Here is a 24,446-nt window from a genome sequence, read left to right on the forward strand (position 1 = left end):
CATGGTAAGGGTGGCCAGAGCCTGGAACAGGCTTCCCAGAGAGGTGGTGCTCTCACCTTCCCTGGAGATCTTCAAGAGGAGACTGGATGGGCACCTGGCTGGGGTCTTATGACCCCTCCCACGCCCAGTGCTCCTTCCTGCCCATGGCAGGGGTTCGGACTAGATGATCTGTCTAGGTCCCTTCTGACTCATTGATTCTGTGGTAAGTGTCTTTCCTCCCTCATTCTCTTTTTTAAGCTGAATAGGAGGAGATAGCTGATTTTACAGTATTTTTCATGTTGAAGACACCATAAAGCCGAAGACTCTAGATTCATTGTCATGGTGGATGGCTCAGAATTACTTTGGCTCCAATCAGTCCTCTCCAACATCACTTCTAGTATGGTGATGGTAAGGGCTGTTTCTCACCAAAGGCAGAATTCCACAGGAGCACCTATACTCTACCTTCTTCTCTCCAGTACCCACTACTACAGAGAGATTCCATAGTCTCAGCCTTAACTGCATGATGGTGAAATTCAACTATATGATGCATAATTATGTTTTATTATGGCAGTATAAACAGGCCACTCAAGAATGATGCCGTGTTGTGCCACACACAAAAAAAAAAAAACTAGTGGGGAGAGGGAGGTAACCAACAGAATCTGTATATTTTATTCTTAGCTGTTTCAACCATAGTTACTTTATTTAAAAGAAATCAATTGCTGGATGAACTTGAAAGGCTCTTGATTGGACTTTTTGAAGAGTTCTTGGCTGGAGTCTTCTCAGGAGTCTTGGCTGCAGGTTTTTCTGGAGTCTTAGCTGCTTTCTTAAAGAAAGTGTCCAAGGAAGCTTGGATAGATGTTCTCCAGGGAGATGAGCGACACAGTGAACTGGTTTGCTGGTGTGGCGTCGCATCGGATCAAGCGTTGTAAGTTGAAACTGCTGTCAAAGTTGAAACAGGGTGTCAATTCATAAACATTGCAAGTGCGAAACATTGCAACTCAAAACGGTGTAAGCTGCCTGTATATGCCACCCTTCCCAACAGAGGCTCAGGGCAGCTTAAAGTAAGAGACAGAAACAGCAAGTGGAATAGAATATGAAGCAAAAGCTCCTTAAACATTATCCCAGTGTATTGTGGCTTGCTAAACAAAATACAAAGATCTTAGAAACTTAATCTGAATTCCCCAGAAGCCTAAGCTCCACCTGATAGTGCTGCCCATTTTCTCCAGATCTTAGCTCTTCCAGTTATTTCTCAGTCAGCTTCTAATGTGAGTTTAAAGTTTTGGCTTAATTAAAGTACACAACAGATTAAAGATTAAACTGACAGTCACCACCTTCCCACCTACCCAAAACCATCACAAAACACCAGGAAAAAATTGCGTGAACTGGGATAAAGCATTTTTGATTGAGGGAACCTAAGCATGAAACAAACTTTTATATATCAATAGGCTGATCTAGAGTCTGACCATTTTAAGGACTTAGTGAAAAATCTACCTATCTTTGAAAAGACCTTTTTATTAAAAAAAACCAAAAACCAACAACTTTGCAATACAGAGATCCCCTTTCTACCCAATACATCCTTATCAACCCAAACAAGCAATAACATAAAGAACAGTAAAAATCAAAATTTCTGCAAAAGAATTACTCAAAGCTAACTGTGAGAGATCAGTGACTAATGCATTAGCAGGAATTGGGAGTTTTTGGTTCATTTTCCTGCCTTACCACAGAGTTCCTGTACGAGCTTGTGCAAACTCATTTAACATTTCTATGCTTCAGTTTCATATCTGTAAAATGATTATAATAGTACTTCCCTATTTCATGGATGTTAAGAGGACAAACATGTCAAAGATTGTGATGATAGTGAAAGAGATTATGGTGATGGGAGCCATAAAAGTAGCCATATAAACAGACTTTGCTGTTGATTTTATGGAGCAGGCACTTGAAAGTTAGCCATATATAAAACCCTGAGGTTAATGAAAGATGAGTTTTTTACATTTCATTTACAGTCTATGTTAATGTTTCCTGTAGTTTCCTTTTTAATGAATGAAAGTGATTTTTTTAAAATTATAGAGTAAGCCGTTCTATCTTATTTGCCAATTTGCATAGCTAATGACTTGCTGAATGATTTTTTTTAAATTAGTAGCTTGAGAGGATCAATCTCCAGTAGTTTGTTGTGTGGATTTCAGACAGCATATAGCATTTTGTATCAATCAGCTTAAAATATTTCAGCTTGAAACAGTGTTTGCATATTTGTCAGACATCATGACTTCTATACACACAGTTCAGTTACTACAGAAACTAATGTTGCTTCATGACTTGAAAAAATATTCGTCTGAAAAAAAGTACTTTTCAAAGAGTTTTAAGCTAAGTCTATGCTTCAGTATGCATAGTATAGATACCTAAGATAGCTCATTTATCAGGAGTCACAACAACGTGAAGCTATGCTTGTCTTACCATGCGTCTCTGCACTGCTACAGCTAGCCTCTTTCTAGTACCTAAGCTAGCTTGGGTATTTTACTACTACATTATATAGTACACTACAGTGCGGCTAGATCTTTGCTTTTTAAATGTCTAAATGACTTTGGAGAGTGGAGCTTAGGTTATGGATGGAAGTTAACAGTTATCAGTATGGAATGAAACCAGTGTAAACTGTTAGGATGTAAGTAGCACATCTGTATGGTACACTAGAAATATATATGGAGTAAAACTTATAACTGTAATCCTATTTCATTCATTAAAATTACAGTAATTTAGATCATTTGCGCTGTTACCGGAGCAACCTAACAATTGTATTGTAACAGCTAATGCACATTCTGAAATGACAACTCCTCTCTTTTGAACATAGTTGAAAGTCATTTTAAGGTTGTGGACAGATGTTTTTATGGACTTTGCTGTTGAGAGAGTAGCCCTACTCTCTCATGGTTGCTTTATGAATACCTGAATTGGCAAAGGAGATAGTTTAAGTCCTGAGCGTGCCGTGTTTTGTCATTCTTGGGCTCTGCAGATAGAGAACCATCTACTTTGGGAGGCTTGTGTACTCATGGAGAGGTGTAAGTAAGTGGTGTTTGTTTTTGTCATATTTGTAGTTATTGCTTCAAAGGCTGTAGCATTAGACTTAAGTTTCACGTTAGGTTCCTGTAAAATGTTTACATACTATTGCATATAGTGGGAACACACATCAAGAGAGAGAAATGATGAGATTATTGTACAAAAATGTTACAAGGACTCTTTTGTAGAACAGACTACAAAACAACATGCTTCCCTTTTTATTACTGTTTTCAGATTACCTGAGACAAAATCTAGAAACCCATGTGAAAGATGGGGAGCAGGAAATATTGTTTTGGATTTCATATATTCAGAAATCATTAGCTATCCGTTGGTGGTTGGTTTGAATTGTGAACATCATACAGTTATGATGTTGTTTATAATGATGTAACTGCTAAAATTAATTTTATAATCATTATTTTCAATACATTTTCATAATTTATTGTAAAACTGAGCTGCTTGATTCCTAACTGCTACACTAAACGTAAGAGCCCTTGCCTCAGTTTTCAGAGTATTTGAAATTCATAATAAAAACATAAATGATTCGCTTACAATTTGTCTTTGTATAATGTGTTTGTTTCTGTACTGCATAGTTATACCTTTGGGTGCAGACGGAAGTGCAGCTCCCAGCTGTAATTCAGAACAATTTCTGAAAAACATTCTGAGTTACACTACCCCAGACCAAACAAATTCACTGCTGGTTCCAGGGCAGAGGGAAATCTAGCTGCAGGCTGGGAGCCTGTAGCTAGGTTCCCATAGCAATAGCCAGGCTCTCTACCAGTCCTTGCTGTTTTCAGAAGGTGGTGGGGAGAGCCAGTGAAAGGAACTTATTCTTGGGGTTCCTCAGCTGGTGCTGAAGGGTAGGGTGGATGAATTGGAGCTCCCCCATCCTGGGGGGGGGGGATGGGGGAAGGAAGAGGGGGGCTCCAATACACCCACCCCACCCTCCAAGGTGGGTGAAAAAACCCTGGACTGAACTCCTTCCACTCCCTTTGCCCACTCCCATACTGAAAACAGTAACAGGCTTGGCAGCTCTGTAGACACAAGTAAACAGAAGGTGCTACATTTTGAAAGGTCTTTATCTGGTACCTCATGCAATGTGGGCTTTCACCTGATTGGCCCTTTTTTTTTAAGCTGTCTGCGGCTGTGCACTTGTTTGGTCACAGCTATGAACTACTTTCTGTGGCCAGATCAGATAAAAATTGTTACTTATATCTGCATCCTTCAGGGTTAAAGAAAGATGACTAGAAACAGTTTATTTTATATTGCTAATAGTGGTGGACTTGTATAACAGATGATCTTAAAGGGTTTAACCTTGATTCTGTTTTTTGCTGTTGTAAGAAAATGACTTTCCATTTTCCAATTTCATTTTCAACAGATCAATCCTAACTTTGATGTGACTGATTTGCAAACGCTTGATCCACCTGTCACAGATATCGGTTTTTCCTCGTCTTTCAGTTCTCCGGTAAGTTTCCTGGGGAAAAAGGACAGAGCATAGTGTAAATTAACATATTAGTGGCAATATATAATTTGCTAACTGGATAAAGTATAGTCCCAGTCCAAAAAACAGTTTTATTGTTCAGAGCGTTAAATATCTTAGCCCTCATGGTAACGTTTCCTTTCACAATTTTCAGTTAATGATAAAATGGTACAGTACTGAAGTTTTAATTTGGCATAAGCTTTCTGTGATGGTATTGAGGAGAAGCTAATTACTGGCTACTAAGATATTACAGTGTCATATATTTATAAATTTAAGTTACAAAGCATTTGATTTTTCTAAGCTGAATTACAGATAAGTAATATAATGGAAAACATAATGTATAATGTTGTTGACAGAGGGCCACTAATGTTTTAATTTTTGTCCTTTTATGGTGTCTGCTAGCTTTCCAGAAAATAAAAAATGTGTACTAAGAAAGAATGATAGGATTAACTCCTCTTGGTATTAACTTTTCATGTAACACTGAAGTGTGGGAGGAAAGAAAGGCAGTGTTTAAATGGTGCTTTCGTAGGAGGAGAAAAATGCACTTGGTGTTGGGTAATAAAAGATGTGGAGTTAGGTTAAAATGAGTTCTTTTTCTAGGGTGAGAACTTTTTTTTCCCCTTAAACATAGCTCTGAAATAGTTCCACTGAATTTAATAATTTTGATGACATGGTTTGTAAAGAATATGTCTTGGGCAGTATTAAGCACATCAAGACTTATGGACTGAAAGAATGATTTTATGGATAGAAGTTGGACTAGGGAATAGATGTGAATTCTGCACTCTGCTCTGCTACAAACTTTCTGATAGATCATTTGATCAGTTTTGTTTCCATAGACTCAATAGTGATAGTAACACCTATGCCCAGATGGGTTGTGAGGATAATTCAGTATTTGTTAAGCACTCTAAGATTTCTGGATGCAAAGCACTGTAAAAGCTTGGATTATTTACCTCCCTCTCCAATTCCCTGCCAAACTGAAATCCCCACATAAAGTCTTAATATTTGGCAAAGATTGCTGTAACTTTGCATGCTTTGATACTTACTAGCAATATTGGTAGTGTGTTTTCAGTTCCAACAAGGAAATGGCTCTTTAGCGTAACTGGGGTCAAAATAAACCACTTTATTGCATACTTTTTTTTATAAGTATCATAAGTAGTCTTGACAGCTTAAGGGTTACTTAATGGGTAGGATAACTAATGAATTCCATCTATAATTTTTCAAAGCATGTTGAATTCCCCTACTTCACACACATTCAGCACTGATCTCAGAGTTAATCTCTGTTAGTTAAAGGTAATAAAAATGATATTATAAAGATCCCCAGTCATTTTATTGTATCAGCTTCATCTTGTTCTTTTTCTTAAATGGTCCAGTACTGCTTTATGAAACATTTGGGCACAGATTTCACAATAGGGCTTAATGATGAAATGAAAAGCTAATGTGCCACTCATAGTATCCCTTTCACTCTATATATTTTTTTTTTTTTTTGGACAGCATCTCTTTCACTTTACAGCCTTTTATTAGACTTACTAAAAGAGAAATAACTGCAAAACACTGCCCTTTTGACATTATCGGTAGTGAACTTCCTTGATATTATGTTGTCCCTCTGCTGCTTGCATATGGCTCTCACTGTACCACTCTATCATACTATACCATCCATTTCCTACCTTTCTCTTTCTTGACCTATTCCCCTATCCTTATTACTTGCACCCCTTCACAGTTCCTGTCTGCCTGCTTCTCCTCCTCCTCTCTCTATGCCAATCTTTTCCCTTTTTCCGTTGGCACAAATCCAGAGTCCACACTTCCATCCTCCTTTACTGTGGCCTTCTCATCTGTAATAACATTTGCCTCAACCTCAGCTTTCCTTCAGTCACCATCTGTTCACCCTCTGTTCCTTTTGTGCCACAGTCCCCAAACGCATGCCTATGGCCTTCCATCTTTATTCTTTCTGGCTCTGTAACTCCTTCTGTTTCTAAAAAAATCCACCATCTGCAATGTCTTCACGTCTGGCTTTCAGAGACCTGCATTTTTGTATCTGGGACTCATTCTGTAGCTAGCGATTACTTCTCCGTGCTCACTAGACTGAATCAGACCTGAAGGTGCGAGTATTTGGGGTTTTTCCCTTTTTTACTTCTGCTCCAGGTTCTCTTTCCCCCTCCCCCCTTTTCCTTATTTTGGAAAGCCCTACATGCGACTGTCCTTCCTCCAGGTTGCTGTCATCTGTTGTCTACCCATCTCTTCCCTATCCGCTTTCCCTTCTGGCTTAATCTGGCTCTCACTTTTCCTCTCCTAATGGTGACTCTTAGTGACTTAATTTTCCGTGTTTATGGTTTGTCTTGTACCGCAGCTTCTCATGTTCTATAGCTTTTGTTCAAATTTCCAACTTGTCATGAAATGTTCACTTGTCTTGGGGTGTAGACAGTGTATGTTTTCTTTGGAGTAATTTAACTTTATTCTGGGGAAAGCAAGGAGTCATGTCATAGATGTCATAGTCATAGGATGAGAAAGGACCTCAAAGACAGTCTGGTGCAATCTTTTGTACAGATGCAGCATTCAGTATTCCTAAGCCATCCAGGTGAGGCCCAGCAGGCTCCAAGTAGAATAAATGGTAAGGTCACCTCCCACCTGTTGCATATAAAACTTCTCTTACTTTAGCCCAAAGCTTTTTCATGACAGGATTGCGTTGCTGACTCGTGTTGAACTTCTAATGAACCATAACCCTCAGATTTTTCTTGACAATGCCACTGCCTAGTTGATGTCCACCTATTCTGTTTTCCATCCTTAGGTGCAGCATCTTATATTTTGCCTTTGTATTTCATTTGTTATCTGTCTGCATTCTTGTTCTCTACTTCTGCTAAAATCTTTTGAATTCTAATACCTCTGTGCAAGCCCCCTCTTAGTTCTGTCATCTACAAACTTGATCATTAGGCTCTGTATTCAAGTCCTAAAAATGTTAAACACTACTGGACCAAGAACAGGCCCCTGCTCAGGTCCAGGTATACTGTATCCACTGTGTTCCTCTTATCCATAAACTAATTACCCTGTCAGAGAAGGAAATGCAGTTGATTTGGTATTGATTTGTTCTCATCAAATCCATGTTGACTGCTACTGATCGCTCCTTTCTCCTTTTTCTGTTTTATAATTTGCTTCAATATTGTATGGGTATTGAAGTCGGGCCAACTAATCTATAATTTCCTCGGGTGGTCCTCATTTTTTCAAAGATGGACACTATTTTAGTCCTCCTTCGGTCCTCTGGGAGCTTGCCTGTCATCCATGACTTTGCCAGAGGCTCTGTGATTTTTTTTCAGCATCAGACTCTGCTGACATAAATTCATTCAAATTTGTTAAAAGCTCTCTGACATCTACTTACACTGATTCTCAGCCTTTCCCATTCTTTGTTTTATTGGTTGCTGTTTTCAGGTGTTGTTTTGTTTAGCAAAGATTGAGGGAAAGTAGTCAGTAAGCCACTTAAGTCTCTGCAGCTTCTGTTAATAGATCACCCTCACTGTTGAGCAGTGGGCCAACAATTTCCCTAATTTATCTTTTTAGTCTGACATTTGTAGAACCCTTTCTTGCTGTTTTTAACATCCCTTTCCATAGCTCGCTCCACTGTGAATGACTTAATGAAGTAACTTTGAGTAACTTTGTTGGCTAGTCAGCAGGCTCACTCAAGTTCCATATTGCCTAAACCAGGGCTCTCCATTTGGCAGCCAATGGGCTGCATGCAGTCCACACAGGGGTTAACATGTAGCTTTAGGTTCCCACTTGGCTGCCATTGCTGCTATTGCTTTGGCTGTAGCAGCAGCCAAGGTTTGGGGCCTGTGTGCATACATGGAACGTACAGCTTATGGGGCCCATGGCCCCCAGTAGTGCAGCCCCTGCTCTTTTGGCCTGTGAGGTGCGTGTCCCTGGCTGCTTTGAAGTTAGAACTGATCTAAATCTTTAGAGATTTTGTTTAGGGGTGGATATATAAACTTTGTAGGCCCTAGCCTCACTGCGCACTGGCCCTGGCATTTAAAAAATGGCTTGTTGTGACCACCGGAGTATATGGGGTATGGTCTTCCATATACCAAGAATCATTGTACTGCTTGGGGGGGAGGGGATATAATCAAATCCCCCTAAATTTAGTTGGACAAGGTTCACAAGAAATGGGAGGGCTGCCCTCGCTTCTCTTTCTAGCCCCTTTCTTCCTTATCTCCAGGTTCCTTGTTGAATTCCTTTCCTAGAGACCTTAGCTGTTGATGTGTTTGGGAAAGTATTATGGTACCATTCTGAAGGGAAGTTCTAACAGAGCCAAGAGGTATTCCCTTCTATGTGGTAAACTCACTAAAGCCAATTTACCTTTAATTAATTACATTTTCCAGTTTATTTAATTTAAATTAACTGCTATAAAATAAGCCACAGTCTAAAAGAATGTTGTTGTGTATTGTCTTTTGGGGGCTTTTCTATAAAGGGTCAAAACTGTTCTGAATATTAGCCTGTTTATGGTGCCTTATTTTATGAACTTCATATCCATGTTTTTAAATTAGGTGAAACAAAATTATTTTCACCCTGATACAAAATCTAACTTGGTAACACTTCTCTGGTGATTTAGTGGTAGGGACAAAAGTCAGAGTCCTAATGAAGAACCTGCTTATAACCTTCAGTAGGCAGTTACTTCCTTTCTTTTAGTTGCGAAAGCATTATGAATTCTTGAACTGTGTGTTTGAATTTAGTCATGGAGCCAGTACTTGAACATGGACAATTGATTTACTAGTTTTGTCCTGCCCAAAGGTGGATCTAGGATTTGGCAAAGGGGGATGCAGGAGCAGCAAACTTGCGCTGCAGGCATGGCTGCCTCCCCGCTTCCAGCTGGTGCAGGCAGATCACATGGGGAAGCTTCCAGGGACTTTTTAAAGTCTTGAAAGCAGGTAAGAATTCCCCCTTCCCCTTTGTGGTCCAAGTCATGTTCCCTCCCCACCTCTTTTCCCGCCTGCCATTTGTTTTCCTCGCTGTCCCAGGGATGGGGGAAGCTTCAAATCTGCTTCTGCTTGTTCCAGTTGGGCTGCGTGGAGGCTGGGCTCAGGTGGGAATGTGACAAGACAGCAGCAATGGTGATGGGTGGAGGAGTAGGTACCCCTGCCCTGCCTGGTCCCTCAGGATCGGGTGCAAGACATGGGAACCCCACCTCCATTGTTACTGTTACTGTCCCAGCTGAGCCCAGCCCTTGTGTAGCCCAGCTGCAGCAGGCAGGAGCAGCTCTGAAGCTTCCTCTATGTCTGGGTTAGGGAAAGCAGCTGGGTAGGGTGGGGGATTGGAGGAGAAGGGACGTGGCTCTGAGCACAGGAGCGAAGGGAGCAGGTATTCTCACCTGCTTTTGGGACTTGAGAAAGTTTCCCAGAGGCTCCTGTAGTGTGGTCCAGTGCAAAATAGGAGTGCAGTGGGGCTGTACTCCCTTTGGATCCACCCCTGGTTTCTGCCTTGTGTTACTGAAGTAAGTATAGCAATCTCTTCATGATTTGTTTTGGCTCACATAGGATATATAGAATAATTCACATTTCTAACATTGATAGAAAAGAGACTGTTGTCTTTGAACCTTTTTCTCCCTGAAGATCTGTAGCAGTACATAATATTAATTTGTAGACAAGACGCATATGGAGAAAGAGAGATAATATGGGAGGATAGCAGTGCTGCAGCAACGAAATATCCAAATGAAAAGATTTTATTGCAAAACCAATTCATAGCTGTCTCATAACTGTGATTCAAATCAGAGATTTGAAAAAGAAAATACATGAAAGAATACAATGTATGAAAATTAAGAGGTCAGAAACTGAATTTTATAACTGTGAAAATAAATGTGAAAAAAATAATTTGTCTGTTGTTCTCCCAAATAATGCCCATGATTTCCCATATATCTATTGACTTTTAAATTTAAAATATGTTTGTAAAAAAATCCATTAGCATTTTGGCTCCTAATATTCTTTATAAATTACAGTTTTAAAAATAAAAGAACCTGAAAATACTTAGTCTGGTTTTCACTATAAAGATGATTAATTCACTAATATGGAAGAAAGATAAAGCAGCCTTATTCAAGACCATTTCAAAATGCTGCTCATCTTCTCCCATCTTTCCTACTCAGTGCGTGCATCTACACAAGACGCTATGTCGCTGTAGCAATAAGATACAGTGCCATAGCTCATTACTATGATGATGTAGTGGCAGCTGTCGCAAACTGATGCCAGTGCTACTGTGCAATAGGTTTGGAAATGACCCATCTGCTGCTGGGACTGCGCAGTAATGCAGTAACTTAGCAAGTACTAATTGACTGTGCAGTAACAACTGCTCAGTCGGAGGCATGCGTAGATGCGCCCAGTAAGAATGCTGAACAGCTCAGTATTGTCTTTACTTTTCAAAGTTACCAAGAAGTACAAGTTGGTAAGGACTTTTTTTGGTCTCTGTAGAATGATAAGGACCATTGCCTTTCAAAAGAAAGAAATGGATTAATTTGGAAGATATAAAAAAATGTTTAAGTGATTGAACTGATGTATTTACAGAGGCAGCATGATAATTTTGAAAAGGTTAAAAACAAAAGTTAATGCACAGAAATTATTATTCAGAGGTGAAACGATGCAATGCAGTCCATACTTTTAATGGTAGGTGTCTGCGTTTCTAAATGCTAAAAGCAGAAAGATTTTTATTGTTTGTTTTCAACTTGCATCATAGCCAGCCCCTTGCAAGCGTGTCCATTCATGCAAAATGACTATTGTTAATCCGTTCATCCCAGAAACACGGTGTCCTTATAACAAAGATTGCACAATAACCATTTGCATCTCATAACCATCAAGGTTGCCCTTGAGACCGTGAAGATTCAGCTGTTTGCCACCTCCCATCATAACAGGTCATATTTTTTGATACAAGCCTCGGCACATTCCCTTCAGAAGGAAATCCAAAGCCATCTACTAAGGGTGGGGGGGTGACAACAACAACCTGGGGACTGTTGCACTTCATGTGCTTGACTGTGAAAATGAATTGGCAAGTAGTCTGAGCTGGAATCCCTCCAGCTGGAAGAATGAGTTTCTGCATAGGAAGAGCTTCAGTAGAGCAATTACTTGGTCCCAGTCTCCCTTCATCAACCTTTTTTGCATCAACTGCCTCTTCCTATTTTCCAGAGAATACTCGGGTGCAAAATTTAATATATGTCCTCATACAGAGAGCGTTTTACAGTAAACTGATCTCAAGGAGGCCATTGAAAAGAAAAGATTTAACTTCCTGGATAGATGTAGATAGAAAATAGTCATCAGAGCTAGCTGTTGTTTGAAAATGGTATACCAGCATTGGGAGTCAAACCAGAGCCAAAACTTGAGTAGCAACTAAGGGTTTTTTAAGCATGGGGTTTGATTTGAATTCCAATGCCAGAGATGCATGCATCAAAATCTTTAGTGTGCAGCGTATCTCTGAGAGGTATGCTAGAGCATGTGATGATAATTTAGAGTTTAAAATTAGATACATAGAAGACTTGGGACCCTTAATAAGAGAAGAATGAGATCTTAATACTGTTTTGCCGTGATAATACTCTAATATGGCATATAACTAGAAAAGAATGGGGAATGTGCATTGCACCGTTATGTAATTAAGTAATAATACATACCATGCTGTTCATTAATAATAAGTTTCATTTTATGCTTGGAGTCAAATGAAGCTTGAGATAATGTCAGGTTTTCACTGGAGACTGAATTCTGACTTGTGAATTCTTTCTCTCTCATACCCGGGTAAAGTCAGGCTTCCTCATTTAAAAAAACAAAGTAGCCTCTTTTTTCAATAATGACATAGCTTATTAGCTGTTGCCATAGCCATACTAAATTAATTCTTAATATTTTAAAAAAGAAATTCAGTATTTTCTGATAGCTATGTAGGTGATTTAGATCTGCCAGAATGTTGTTACAGAAACTATCTTAGATCAACAAAGCATAGTTTTTGGTGAAATATTTAAAGAATATTTAAGTTCATCTGTTTCATTTTGTGGTTTGTTTAGCAATCGGCATGTTTCTGGGAACTGGAGGCTTAGAAGTTCCAGGTATTATTTCTGCCTTAACTTCCTGAGATACTGTATTTGTAAACTGTGACCTTGTGCCAGCCAAAGATTTTTTTTTTTTTTTTTTTTTTTTTAACTGGGGCTGGGAATCTAAGCCATATCCACAGTTCTCACAGCTGATTCCGAGGCATGTAGAAAATGCCCAACAGCTATCAGCCCACACATCCAATAACAACTGGTTCCTTCCTCTTCCTGTGGAAGAGTAACATCCTCTGAGAAGAACTGTACCCTGAGGAATGCAAGAACAGCAGCAAGTCTCTCACACAGGAAATTACTACTTTAGCACTCACAGAAAAGTGCTTCTGTCACTTGGACTGTCATCCCATAATGAGCTTCCTGCTGACCTAGAAGATGATTTACTCCTGATCTAAATGCCATTTGTGTGCCTGTTTAGTTTAATGGAAAATAATGAAGTTAGCATTCAGCATTTTTGCAAATCCGTACCCCCTCTTTCCCCCCCATTTGAGACTTTTGAAACTAGCAGCACAAATAAATGTAGCTGAAGATTTTTAGTATTTAATTATTTAAAAATTGGTAGATAATAAGTTTATGAGGTTTATGAGACAGGATGCTGGGCTTGGTGGGCCCCAGTATGGCACTTCTTACATCTTCATCAAATGCAATATGTAATTTTCACATTCTTTTAAAGGATCAGGTTTTGAATACTGTGATAAATGGATTATTAGGCTAGAAGAGCTGATCCAACAATGAAAATTCTGTCCCTGTACAGGTTTCCTTCAGTTTATGCTGTACACGTGTTCCTGGAAAAAAGGTGCATAAGTCAAATTCGCATAAAGAGTACCCACTTCACTATGTAACAAATAGGGTTGCGTTCCAAAACCTCAATTGTACTGACCCCCAGGCCCATTTCTACCACTTTTACAAGGCAGTTTTGGTACTCGCTAACAGCAGACAGTACGCACAAGCACAGAGTGGTGGTGAATGTTACCACAATAGGGATTGCAGCTACGGAAGCATGTGTCACAGACAATGAGCAAGGAGCACAGATCCACACAGGAGACTATATTTTGGTGCACATCACTTCCACAATGCACCGCACACAGCAGCTGATTGCAGGCATCCACCACATTGATCGCGTAAGAGTGAATTTACCTTGCACATAATGAATTTTTTGTATAAAAAGGGTCCTGGCATAAGAGCGAATTGGCACATACAGAACCCGCATAAAGTGAAAGAAACCTGTATTCCTAAATAAAAACAATCCTACATCCCCCACATGATCATGTTACTGTAGTATTTTTATAGGAAAAAGTCAATATCTTCTACTGTAAAATAAATATACATTAGCTAAATCTGGATATTCTGGTTACATATGTGGCTTAGGTCTTCTATCCATCTTTAATGCATGCTATGAGCATTCAACAAAATAAAAAAAAATAATGATGTAGCAACAATACGCTGTTCTTTTTTGTGTCCGCCAGCCTCTACCATAGGTGGTTTTAAGATTTTATCTTGGTTCTGCCCCTGTAACTAGGATAAAATGTATGTCTAATACATTGTTAATATATTTACTTTATAAAGCACAGAATTTACTATTATTGGAATTGCAATTTTGATGCATTGTTTTTTCAGTGATCTCTATTTAAAGCATCTTTTAAGGTTTTAATTAAGCACCTAATTTTGTTTAATCTACATTAAGTGGAACATTTTGACTATACCAAGGCTGCCTATCTTAAGGGACTGTACCATAAGTGGACTCTTAAGACCAAAAACCAAACAACACAACCTAGGCTAATGTTTGTAATATCAGTATCTTGTGTGTAGACAGCTCATGCATTCAGTGTGATTGACGTCTCTAGAAGCTCTGTGAGGGAGCATCACTCCTTTTTAATAAAAATGCTTTAGTGCAGGGGTTAGCAATTTACAGCCCACAGGCCAAATCTAGCCTATGGAACTGTGGCTTCTGTGGAAGGGGGCTTTGCCTGCACTGCTCTAGAGCCAGGCGCCAGGGTTTTGATGGCGGGGGAGCTTTGCTTGCACCAGGTCTTAGTACTGGCCTGCCTGTGACCTGAGCTGGGTCATTCCAGCCCACTGCCGGCAAACATTGATGACCCCTGCTTTAATGTGTGTTACTTTCCATGGACCATAAAGATAGCATGTAATATTACAGACTGTCCCTGCTTTTTCTGCATTTGGGATTTGGGGATTTAATATTGCTCTCTTCTCTGTATTTCTGAGGGATGGCTTTTTAGAAAAAAGATATTTCTGTTACAGCTGCCAGGGTAAATTCATCATAGTAAAAGGATGTTTGTTAGTCTGGGGGGGAAATGGGGCTAGTGTTGTCTCTTTTTTGGGCCAGGACTTTGAGGGAACATTCGAAGGGGTCTGTTCCAAAGTGTGTAGGTCTACCTAGTAAATTTGATATAGAGGAATATGTGAAGTCTGGATAGTTGCTCATGTGGACATTGTTGCTATGTAAGTAAGATGTTATGGTACTATGTAGAACAATAGGACAGCGGACAAAAAAATTGAGCAATGCTTGTGTATATGGTAATGTTTAAATCTCATGTTTTATTCTCCTTGAAGGGACAAAGGGAATGATAATCCATACCAAGATTGGCTTTCTCTTCTTTTCTCTCCTTTTTAGTGTGTATCTGTGTGTTTACCCAAACTCTAACTGTAAAATATTAAATCATCATAAACATTGTTCATCTGTCTTTTAAATGTAATTTTTGTAAAACATCTGGGGAGGAGGTGAGCCAACGTTTCCAAGAGTTTGGTAGATGCTATGAATAAGACAAGCCAGTTATGTTTCATTAGATTCACTACTGGCTTTAAAATAAATATTCTTTTCAGTGTTTCTGTTTTATTTTCTTTAGGACTTTCCAATTCCAAAATAAAATAGTCTGCCCAGTGAGAGGGTTCCCTGTATAGAAAGGTGGAGACAGAAACGGTTGTATACTTGCTTCTAGATAGATGCCAAAAGCCGCCATCTGTTTGCTATAGGATACATATGAGCAAGACGCAAATGAATCATGTGGTTATTAAGAATAATTGAGGAGTTCTAGTACTTGGCATTTGTCCATTTGAATGCTTTTCAAATTTCCAAATTCAAGTTGGAATACTGTTGGTTTTAATTACACTTTCATGGTTAGTTTAATGACTTTTCATTGTTGGTTGCCACATCAGTTAAGTGAAAGTTTGTCTAAAATATTAATATCAAGGATTAGTTTGGGATATGTTTTATTTTCTAACTCTCGTAATAACCAGTGAATCCCAATTGACCCTATTTGCTGGTCTGTCAAAGCTGGGACTTTGAACTGTAGTCTGGTATTCTTTGAAGGACTATTTAATCCAGGATACCTTTCCTGATATAGGTATGTATATCAGTTTTGGTGATTGGGTGCGGGGGTTGCTTTATTCTTCAAACTTTCACAGTAGCAGCCCAGAATGTCATAGGAAGCTATCAAAATACTTAAAAAATAGCACTATTGTAAGACATTTTAAAAAATATGTCCAGAGTAGTACCAGTGCTGAATTTTCTGTTTCTAATGCAGCCAAACAGAGCGTATATCTTCCAACTTACTTATCTAATGTGCCGACACATTAAGTATCTTAATTGCTGCTGAGCAACATGCATGTTTTGACAGAATTTTTTAATAGACTACTAATTAAAGGAAGAGATGTTGAGAACATCAGTTATGTCAGACCACTCTAGAGAGAAGTTTCTTGGATATTTTGGATGTAATTCGCAAAAGGTCTTCGTTGTAGCCTAATTCTGTGCCCACTGCAGCACATTGTAAAAACTCCTGTCCACTCTTCACTAGTTAAGCCAGTTTTAGTAAAGTCAGGGCAGTGCTAACTAAATGCTTCTGAAAATTCCATGCTGGTGTTATATGAGGCTGCATGGAAGATTGTGCTTTGCAGCCTGATCTACATCTTCTATGTATTACTAAAGCTGAGTATTTCTGTGGACTAATGTGGCCTTTCCTTCCATATTCCAGTTATTAAATAAAACCTTATAAAAGCATTTCTGTTTAGTTTTTCAAAGTAAATTTTAAAATTTCGTTCACTTAGGATAATGCTGACAGTACAGTTAAAGGACATGTTGTCCTTTCCTAAACCTTGCTTTATCGGCCATTTTAAGTGTAATGTTTTATTAATAAAGTTTTGGTCAGGTGCTGAAGTACAGTTTATCATCATTACACAGTACTGTTTCTTTTTCTTTTTTTTTTTCTTTTTCCCCTCCCTGGCAGTCAGGGGATTTAGATGCCAAGTTGGGAAATACTGGGCGTGTCTACATGTTCATTAATGAGACACAGTTACTGCGCACTGAGCTAAATCAATGTGCAGTAGTTCACACTACTGTGCAGTTGCACCAGCATACAGTTTTTTTAGCGACGCTTACTGCACAGTATTCTAACACTACTGCACAGTAGCATATTAGCACCCCAGTATCACAGCATTCACAAGCTGCACCTGGTTCCTCAAGGTATGTAAAAACATAAAACATTTAAAGCTGTGTCTATGGCCAAATCGCTGATTCTCTGAATCAGCATTGAATCTTCAGATTCAGATTTGGCCGAATCGAATTGGGGACAGTGATCAAATCTACGAGTCGAATCACTGTCCCCGCTTTGGGTTGAATGCAAATTGAGTATGGCCCGTTTCACACACCCCTGCTAACTACTACTGTGTATGCGTAGATGGCACTACACTCAGCCAAATGGAAAAGAAAAGTCTCTAAGGTGCTACTTAGCCCTGCCTTATGCCCAGTAGCATGAGAGGGAGACAGCAGCAGCCCTAACTCTGCTCTTTCTTTATCTTGTGCATATGGAGGGAGAGTCAGCAGGTACTGACAGGGAAGAGTGCAGGCAAACCTCATCTGCTCTCCCCCAAGCCACAGTGCCTCAGGCAACATAGATGAGCCAGCACAGAGTGGGAGGCAATGACCAAATTGCAACTCTTGAGTCACGATTAGTCTCTGGTCTGGTGGTAGGGCACTGCAGCTGTGCTGCTTACTCAGGCTGGATTGTAAAATTTATAAAATTGCACAATATAGGAACAGACAAATAGCAACAGAACTGGAAGTCTATGCCATATCAGAAGCAGAACTCTCCTGAATCCCAGTCTGGTGCTGAATCCAAAAGACCAGTGTGTGTATGTGGACACTGAACAGCCGCAGAACAGCTAATGCATGGAAAGTCATCGTCTTTTTATTTAATTTGTTCATTAGCCCATGCCCAAATAGCTTGGGGGCCGTTGCTGACGGGTAATCTAGACAGAAAGAAACTGACCTGAGAGGCATTTGTCCAACTGATGGTTCAGGGAAGCTGAAGGTTAACAAGATGAGTTACACTTGCTGTGATCTGAGGCAGTTGTTCTCAACCTTTTTAGATTCGAGGTGTCCCCTGTTATATTTAAGGCACTTTTTGAAAAATGCCAGCTCTTACTTTTCACTCTTTTTTTGGCTCCAGAAAATTAGTAGAGCAATTCTTCTGTTACAGAAAACTCAGAAAGACCACAAGGGATCAAAATGTTTTGAATTATGGATTCCTATATGAAATCTCTGGGTTATTTTGTAAATCATGTTTTCATATCTAATAATGCTAAAATTGTGTGGTACCCTTAAAAGAATCTCAAGGTACCCTGGTTGCAAATCTCTCATCTAAGGCAATGTCCTTGGAACTGCAAAGTGTAAAGAGAAAATTGTGTATTGCATGTGCACAGTACTGAACATAGACTCCTTACACCTATCTTGGGACAGTGCAAAAGAGTCACCAAGAAGCATTTTGCCTTAAGGTATAGTAGCTCAATGGAGTGGCTTGCAGGTGTATTACATCTGCTAACTGTTAGGGTTCAACCTAGCCCTATCCTGGTCAGATGGGTGTATAAGGACTGTAGTTACGTTTCCAATTCCTTACCATCTCTTTTGTAGTACCACCCATCCTGTGCTCCTCCATCTATTTCCTTCCAGGCAGAATCTGGTCTCCTGTGATTTCTTTTTTTTTTTTTTTTCCATACAAATACTTTTCTTGACAGGATTTGATGCACAAAATATGTGCATGTTTCCCGAGCTCCTCCCATTTTAATTGAGTAAATATGGCAATTTTACGTGTACTTTAATCAGCTCTCTGCTTATCAAAGTTAAATCAGTCTTAAACAGATTGCTTTGCTGATGTCACTCTGATAACCAGAGAGCTGATTAAAGTACAAGTAAAATTGCCATATTTACTTGATTAAAAGATACGGGGTTTTTCTCTATTTTAATGTGGGGGGGGGCCTCATCTTAGAATCGAGTAGGAGGCGGTGGGGGGCCAGGCAGCTGCCATGGCTCTGGCTCCAGTTCCAGCCTCAAACGCCAGGTTTCTAAGAAGCTGTCCCTCAGAAAGACAGAGAAGAGAGAAATACAAAATCCCCAAATACAGAGAAAGCAGGTCAGCAGCTGCTGCCTACCCCCCCACAGCCTCAAGCCCCTGCTGCCCCTGCTTCACTCCTATACTGCTTCTCCCCATCGTTGCACGCCCCCTTATTTTTGGTCCGTGCTGTCAGCCTCCAACCTCACTGCAGCCTGGAGCACTGAGCATGGCTCTAGCCTGGCCCTGTGGCAGTAGTATTGAGTCCATGCTGCCGCTACAGGGCTAGCTTGGAGCTATACTCTGCCCCAAGGCTGCAGCAGGGACAGACCCTACTGGCACAGAAGAAAAGGTGAGAGACAGATGGAGGGCAGATGGTGGGGGAGAGACTTTGGGGGCCGGGTCCTGGAGGAGGGAGAAGTGGCATAGAGAAGATGGGGAAAGGGGAGGTAGGGCCTTAGACTGCAGGAGGCAGGCACAAGGGGGAGTAAGTGTGGTGGGGGGGCAAGTGGCAGAGGGAAAGCTGCATGGCCCCCATCACTTGCCTCCCTATTGCCTCCCTTCACTGCCTCCCCATGACCTCCCACTGCTTGCCCTGTTACTGTTCCCCCACACTATCTGAACCCCACCTTCCCCATTACTGCCCCCCTCATCACCTGTCCCTTCACTGCCTGCAGTAGGGGTGGGGTGAATTTTAAGACAGTCCTCCAATAATTAGATTCTATACGTGGAAAATTGTAATTTCCATGTATATAATTATTGGGAGGGGGTTATCTTAAATTCAGGACCATATTATATTTGGGTAAACAACAGTAATTTAGAATACTTTTAATTGTGTGATTTAGTATTGACAAATAAAAAAGCCAGATTAATACGAAGGAAGTCAGGCCAGAAGCATTTAAGTAATTCTCAGAAAAATACTCTTCTGTTGTTTGAATGTAATACATAGACTTTCCTATTATAGACACTGTTCAGTAATGACTGATCTAAATACATTAGGTGGCTTTATCTGCTAGGTGCCTGAAAGAGGTAAAGATTACCTAGTGAAGAACTCAACTGTATCTCTACAGTGAATCACTGAATTAATAGCCACTGTTTTCCTGCAGCACATAGGTAAGCTTGTATGGTAGTTCTTCTAAAGTCTATTTTTAGCGTTATACCTTAGAAGTTCTAATAGAACTGTAGAACAGGGGTAGGCAACCCCCAGCACATGTACCAGAGCTCAGCATGTGGAAATTACAGGTTCCCCTCGATGTATGCTGTATGTATGTTCCCGGAGAATGGTGCATAAATCAAATTTGCATAAAGTGAACCCACTTTACAATGTAACAAATAGGGATAGGTTCTCATAGTGGTGAGGGAAGGAGTAAGGCTGGGACTAGGGAAGGGGCAGGGGGAGGGGTGATGCTCCTGGGGCTGCACAAGGCAGCAAAGCAGAGGGAACAGAGCAGCACTCACTCCAGCTGCAGCGGCCCTGAGTGTGGCTGGTGCCAGCTGTCTGCAGCCGCTGGGCTACACCGTGGTCTGCCTGTCCCCACTTGTATCTGCTCCTGGGCTCCACTGTGCCTTGGTGCAGGCAGCTGGTGTCAGCTGCTCCTGGGGCTGGTGCAGTTGGGGCTGGGGTGAGTGCTGTGTTCCTGTGCCACCTGGGGGGTTCCTCTTATCTATACTCACCCCAGCCAGTGCTGCAGTGGTCCCGGGAGCAGCTGACACCACCTGCCTGCACCATGGTATGGTGCAGCCCAGGGGTTGGGCTGAGCCCCAGACGGGACACGGTGCAGCCCAGCAGCTGCAGGGAGCTGGCGCCAGCTGCCCCTGGGGCCGCTGCTGGCGAGGCTGGGGTGAGCAGGGCCACAGCCCTTTCTCCTCCCTGCACAGACTTACCTGCTTGAGCAGGGGGGCATCTATGCTGATTACATAAGAGCAAATTTACCTCACATATAATGAATTATGGGTCTAAATATGTTCATTGCATAAGAGCAAATTTGCATATAAAGAACGTGCATAAATTGACAGAAACCTGTATTTTGCTCGGTATGCATGCCTTGTGGAAGGGGCTGGAGCTGTATTGCCACACCAAGGGTTGGGCCCCTCCATGGCTCCCCCTGACGTCTGCCCCAGTATACCAACATCTTGCAAGTTGAGGTTACTGACCCCTGCAATAGAATATAGATTGAACACTGTTCCATACAGCACTGGCCAAATAAAGGGGTTTTTTGGCTAAATACTTAATTTTCTATGTATTATTGTGTTTCTGTTTACTTAAAAAAGAACATTTGTCCCCTAAGATGGCTAAGAGGAAGTTTTGTATAGCTGAATATTTTATATCAGACAACACTTTCAGGTCAGAGCTTAGTATATGGACAAGGCCAAGTTACGATTCAAAGCTGTTCTTAATTGTGTGTGCATATATAGTCTGAAGTGATTTACTGTAAATTAAAATTGGCTGCTTTATTTTACTTGTGAATAGTGGGAATGTTTCTATGGTTTCGTGTTATCTATCCTTCTCAGTTTAAAGAGCTTCCTGCAGCTATTTGCAGATAAGTTGAAAACCAGCCTTTATTACATTCCTTAACAATATGTACCCCATGGTAAAAGAGGTTATTTTTAGCACCTATATTCTACAGTGGTATTTTTGCAATTTATGAAAGTGTTCAAATATGGCCTTCCTGAAGCGTTATATTTAGACTTGACTGCCTGGCAGGGAATTTCTCACCTTTTGGAAATCCAGAGCCTAAATGGTTTCAGTCTCTGAGATTGTGGTATATGTGTGTGTGAGCGGTGGTGTTTGCTCATAGAAAAGATGAGCCTTTATTCAGCTTGTTGTTTGGGATTTCTCCCCTAGATGCTTATAACCTTATGTAAATGAGGAAATGTGATTAAAATAATGGTTTTCTATTATGTATTTCATATATAATTGATTTACACATACTTGGTAATTTTACCAAAATGTATTTGTAAGAAGAATCAAGATGATCATCATCTGAGTCTATGCAGTCAAAAAACAGGATGATACCTAGGGCTTTTATCCTGCCATCAGGATTTAAATGTATAAACTATATAGATCCAGGAATTCATATTGGCATGTATCATTTTACGCATGCACACACTCACGCGCACGTGTGCGCGCTTGTGGATTGACTGTTTTTTGGATCAGACTCCGGGAATCCAGAAATAATAGAAATAGTTGCTATATACAACACTGTTAACTGCATGGAATTAACAAACTGGTGGGGGGAGACAGAGAAAAGTTTTGTCTATGTTTTTTCTTGTTAGAGAAATCATAAATGTTACTGATAAATCTATTTTTTTAAACACAGCTCCTAGGTTAAGTGATTGGTAAATATTCCACAAGGACTTACTGGTGTCTCCACCAGTTTTATTATAAGTTAAAAAATACAAAATTAAATATGAAAATAATGTTATACTTGGCTTATCTGGATTTTTAAAGGCACTTTATTTACTCCTTAAATATTTTTATTATGTTGCCTTTTGAAGCAAAATTGCATCATAAAGTTGTCAGAAGGAGGTTTTAATAGATGGCTAGGGAGTGCTTGGGAATTCTCTCATATAAAAAACAAGTAAGAACTACTTCAGCATTGTTGAGTAAGCATACCTTAATGTTTCTCTCTGTGGGATTCGTAACTGTTCATACTTTTTCACATTGTCGTCAAAGGAAAATTGCTGTCAGTTTGGGAAAAAATAATATATTCAGTTTACATTTAGGTTCACATTTTAGAAGGTTTCACAATCAGAAACACTGGATTTTTTAATTAAAACTTGGAATCTGGAGCAAAACTGACATTTGCTGGATTCTTCACTAAATTCCTTCATCATGGAATATATAGTGCACTGATTATAGATAGGCAAGTGTTTTCTATATTTTCAGCACATAAGTAGTAAATACAGATGCAGCTGGTGGAGGAGAAATCAGCAACATATGTAAAATTGTTGTTTTATTTGTTTGGAACAGCACACTAAATGTGCTCTGTATTTTCCAGGCAACCAATAAGGGCTTAATCCCTGTCCCAGAGTTAATCTATTTACAATACCATCAGATCTACCTATACCTATGAGCAGAGAAGTTTGCTATTTGATGCCACTGCAAATCCTGCTCCCAAACTCTACTCCCAAGAAAAAAACAAAACAAAACAAAACTAAATTTGACATGCTGGAGGATGACTCTGATTGCTTGAAGTTAAATTTGCACAGATACTTTTGGAAAAAACAAACTACCAGTTCTTTGTGTTCTGTAGTGCTCAGTGACATCTGCAAGCTCTGGCTGAATTTGTGGTTTCAAACAATCGGAAAGTACTCTGATGTTTTGTGTGAAAATGTCTATTTTATTGAGTAAAATAGTTCACTTACCCAGCTCATTTTGTTGGCCTTGAATGAGTGCCCTGGTACTGCTACTTAGCATTAGCTCTAAATTATAATTATGTATATAGTACAGTCGCATCTTACGCATATTTAATTTGAGCGATTTCAACTATACGCGCTTGGCTGCTGGGGCTGGCCACCAGGTGCCGGCTGGGGCACGGTGCGTAGTGCGGTGCAGTGTGGTACTGCCTGCACGCGGCAGCATGGCTGGGGGGGCTGGAGGGCTCACTCTCAGCTGGCTGCCCTGGCGGGACGAGGCAGCGGAGGACGAGAAGGGCGAGGAGTGCATGTGGAAGGCGCAGCTGTTACACTGCACTCACGGTCTGTGCAGCGCTGCGCCCGTGTTGTCCAGGCCCTGCGATTTCAACTATACGCGATTTCAGCTATACTCGCTGTCTTCAGAATGTAACCCCCGCATAAGTTGCGACTGTACTGTATACTATTTTCAATTTTGGCTGCCTTGCTGGAGGGTTGAAGGCCAAGAGTATTCTTGATTGCATGAGATATAGTTTATACTTCTAATTCATATGAATTTTCTTTTTAAATTTGTGCTCTTTTTTAGAATTAAAGAAGATTTTGAGTGACATTTTAAGGCCTGAATTTCTGTAATGTATTGGTCGGAAGAAACTAGAGCGCACACTGGAATGTTAGGACAACTTCTTAGCCTACCTGTAGCTTTATTGGTTGACTGCAAGTCTTAGTAACAGATTTAATTGTATTAGATACCTGAGAATTACTTCTTCAACCAGTGAAGTTCAGCAAGAAATAGATTGTAATCTGGCAATTTTTTTCAGTCCACAGCAGTACTGTAGAACAGTGGAGGAGAAGAATGGAAGTCTGTTGAAACTTCATGGAAATTCAGGACAACAGACAATTTATAAAGCTTGTTCTGAATAGTGTAATTGAGTTAACTCTAAATTGAAGGGAGAGGGCTTTTCATTTTTTTTGGTGAATATTATCTGGTGAAAATGGTGTTTCAAAGGAGCAAGAACTATTTGTAAATTTGGCAGATAGTTTGGCTAAATAGAAGCCCAAAGTGTTCACCTGGATAGATTTAAAAAATGGGGAAGGTAGCTGCAGTAGCACGGGTGCTATTTTTCCTGTAGCCCAGTGGTTAGAGCGCACACGCCCAAGGAAGGGGAGACATGGGTTCAAATACCTCCTCTGAATCATGCAGGAA

The 24,446-nt window shown here is 40.2% G+C and overlaps 1 protein-coding gene across 3 annotated transcripts in view; it reads left to right on the forward strand.

Moving 5' to 3' along the window:
• The window catches only part of POC1B (POC1 centriolar protein B), a 69,425-nt gene that overhangs the window by 23,091 nt on the left and 21,888 nt on the right, over window positions 1–24,446 (forward strand). For 2 of the 3 annotated variants that reach the window (XM_019545260.1, XM_019545259.1), the window contains exon 8: window positions 4,400–4,486. In XM_019545260.1, the coding sequence (XP_019400805.1) occupies window positions 4,400–4,486 (87 nt within the window). Of the gene's footprint in view, window positions 1–4,399; window positions 4,487–7,042; window positions 7,584–24,446 lie in introns of those variants that run through there. The other variant, XM_019545261.1, reaches the window with a different exon arrangement.

This window comes from Crocodylus porosus, unplaced genomic scaffold, assembly GCF_001723895.1.
Source record: "Crocodylus porosus isolate Cpor-Errol unplaced genomic scaffold, CroPor_comp1, whole genome shotgun sequence".
NCBI classification, from domain to species: domain Eukaryota; kingdom Metazoa; phylum Chordata; order Crocodylia; family Crocodylidae; genus Crocodylus; species Crocodylus porosus.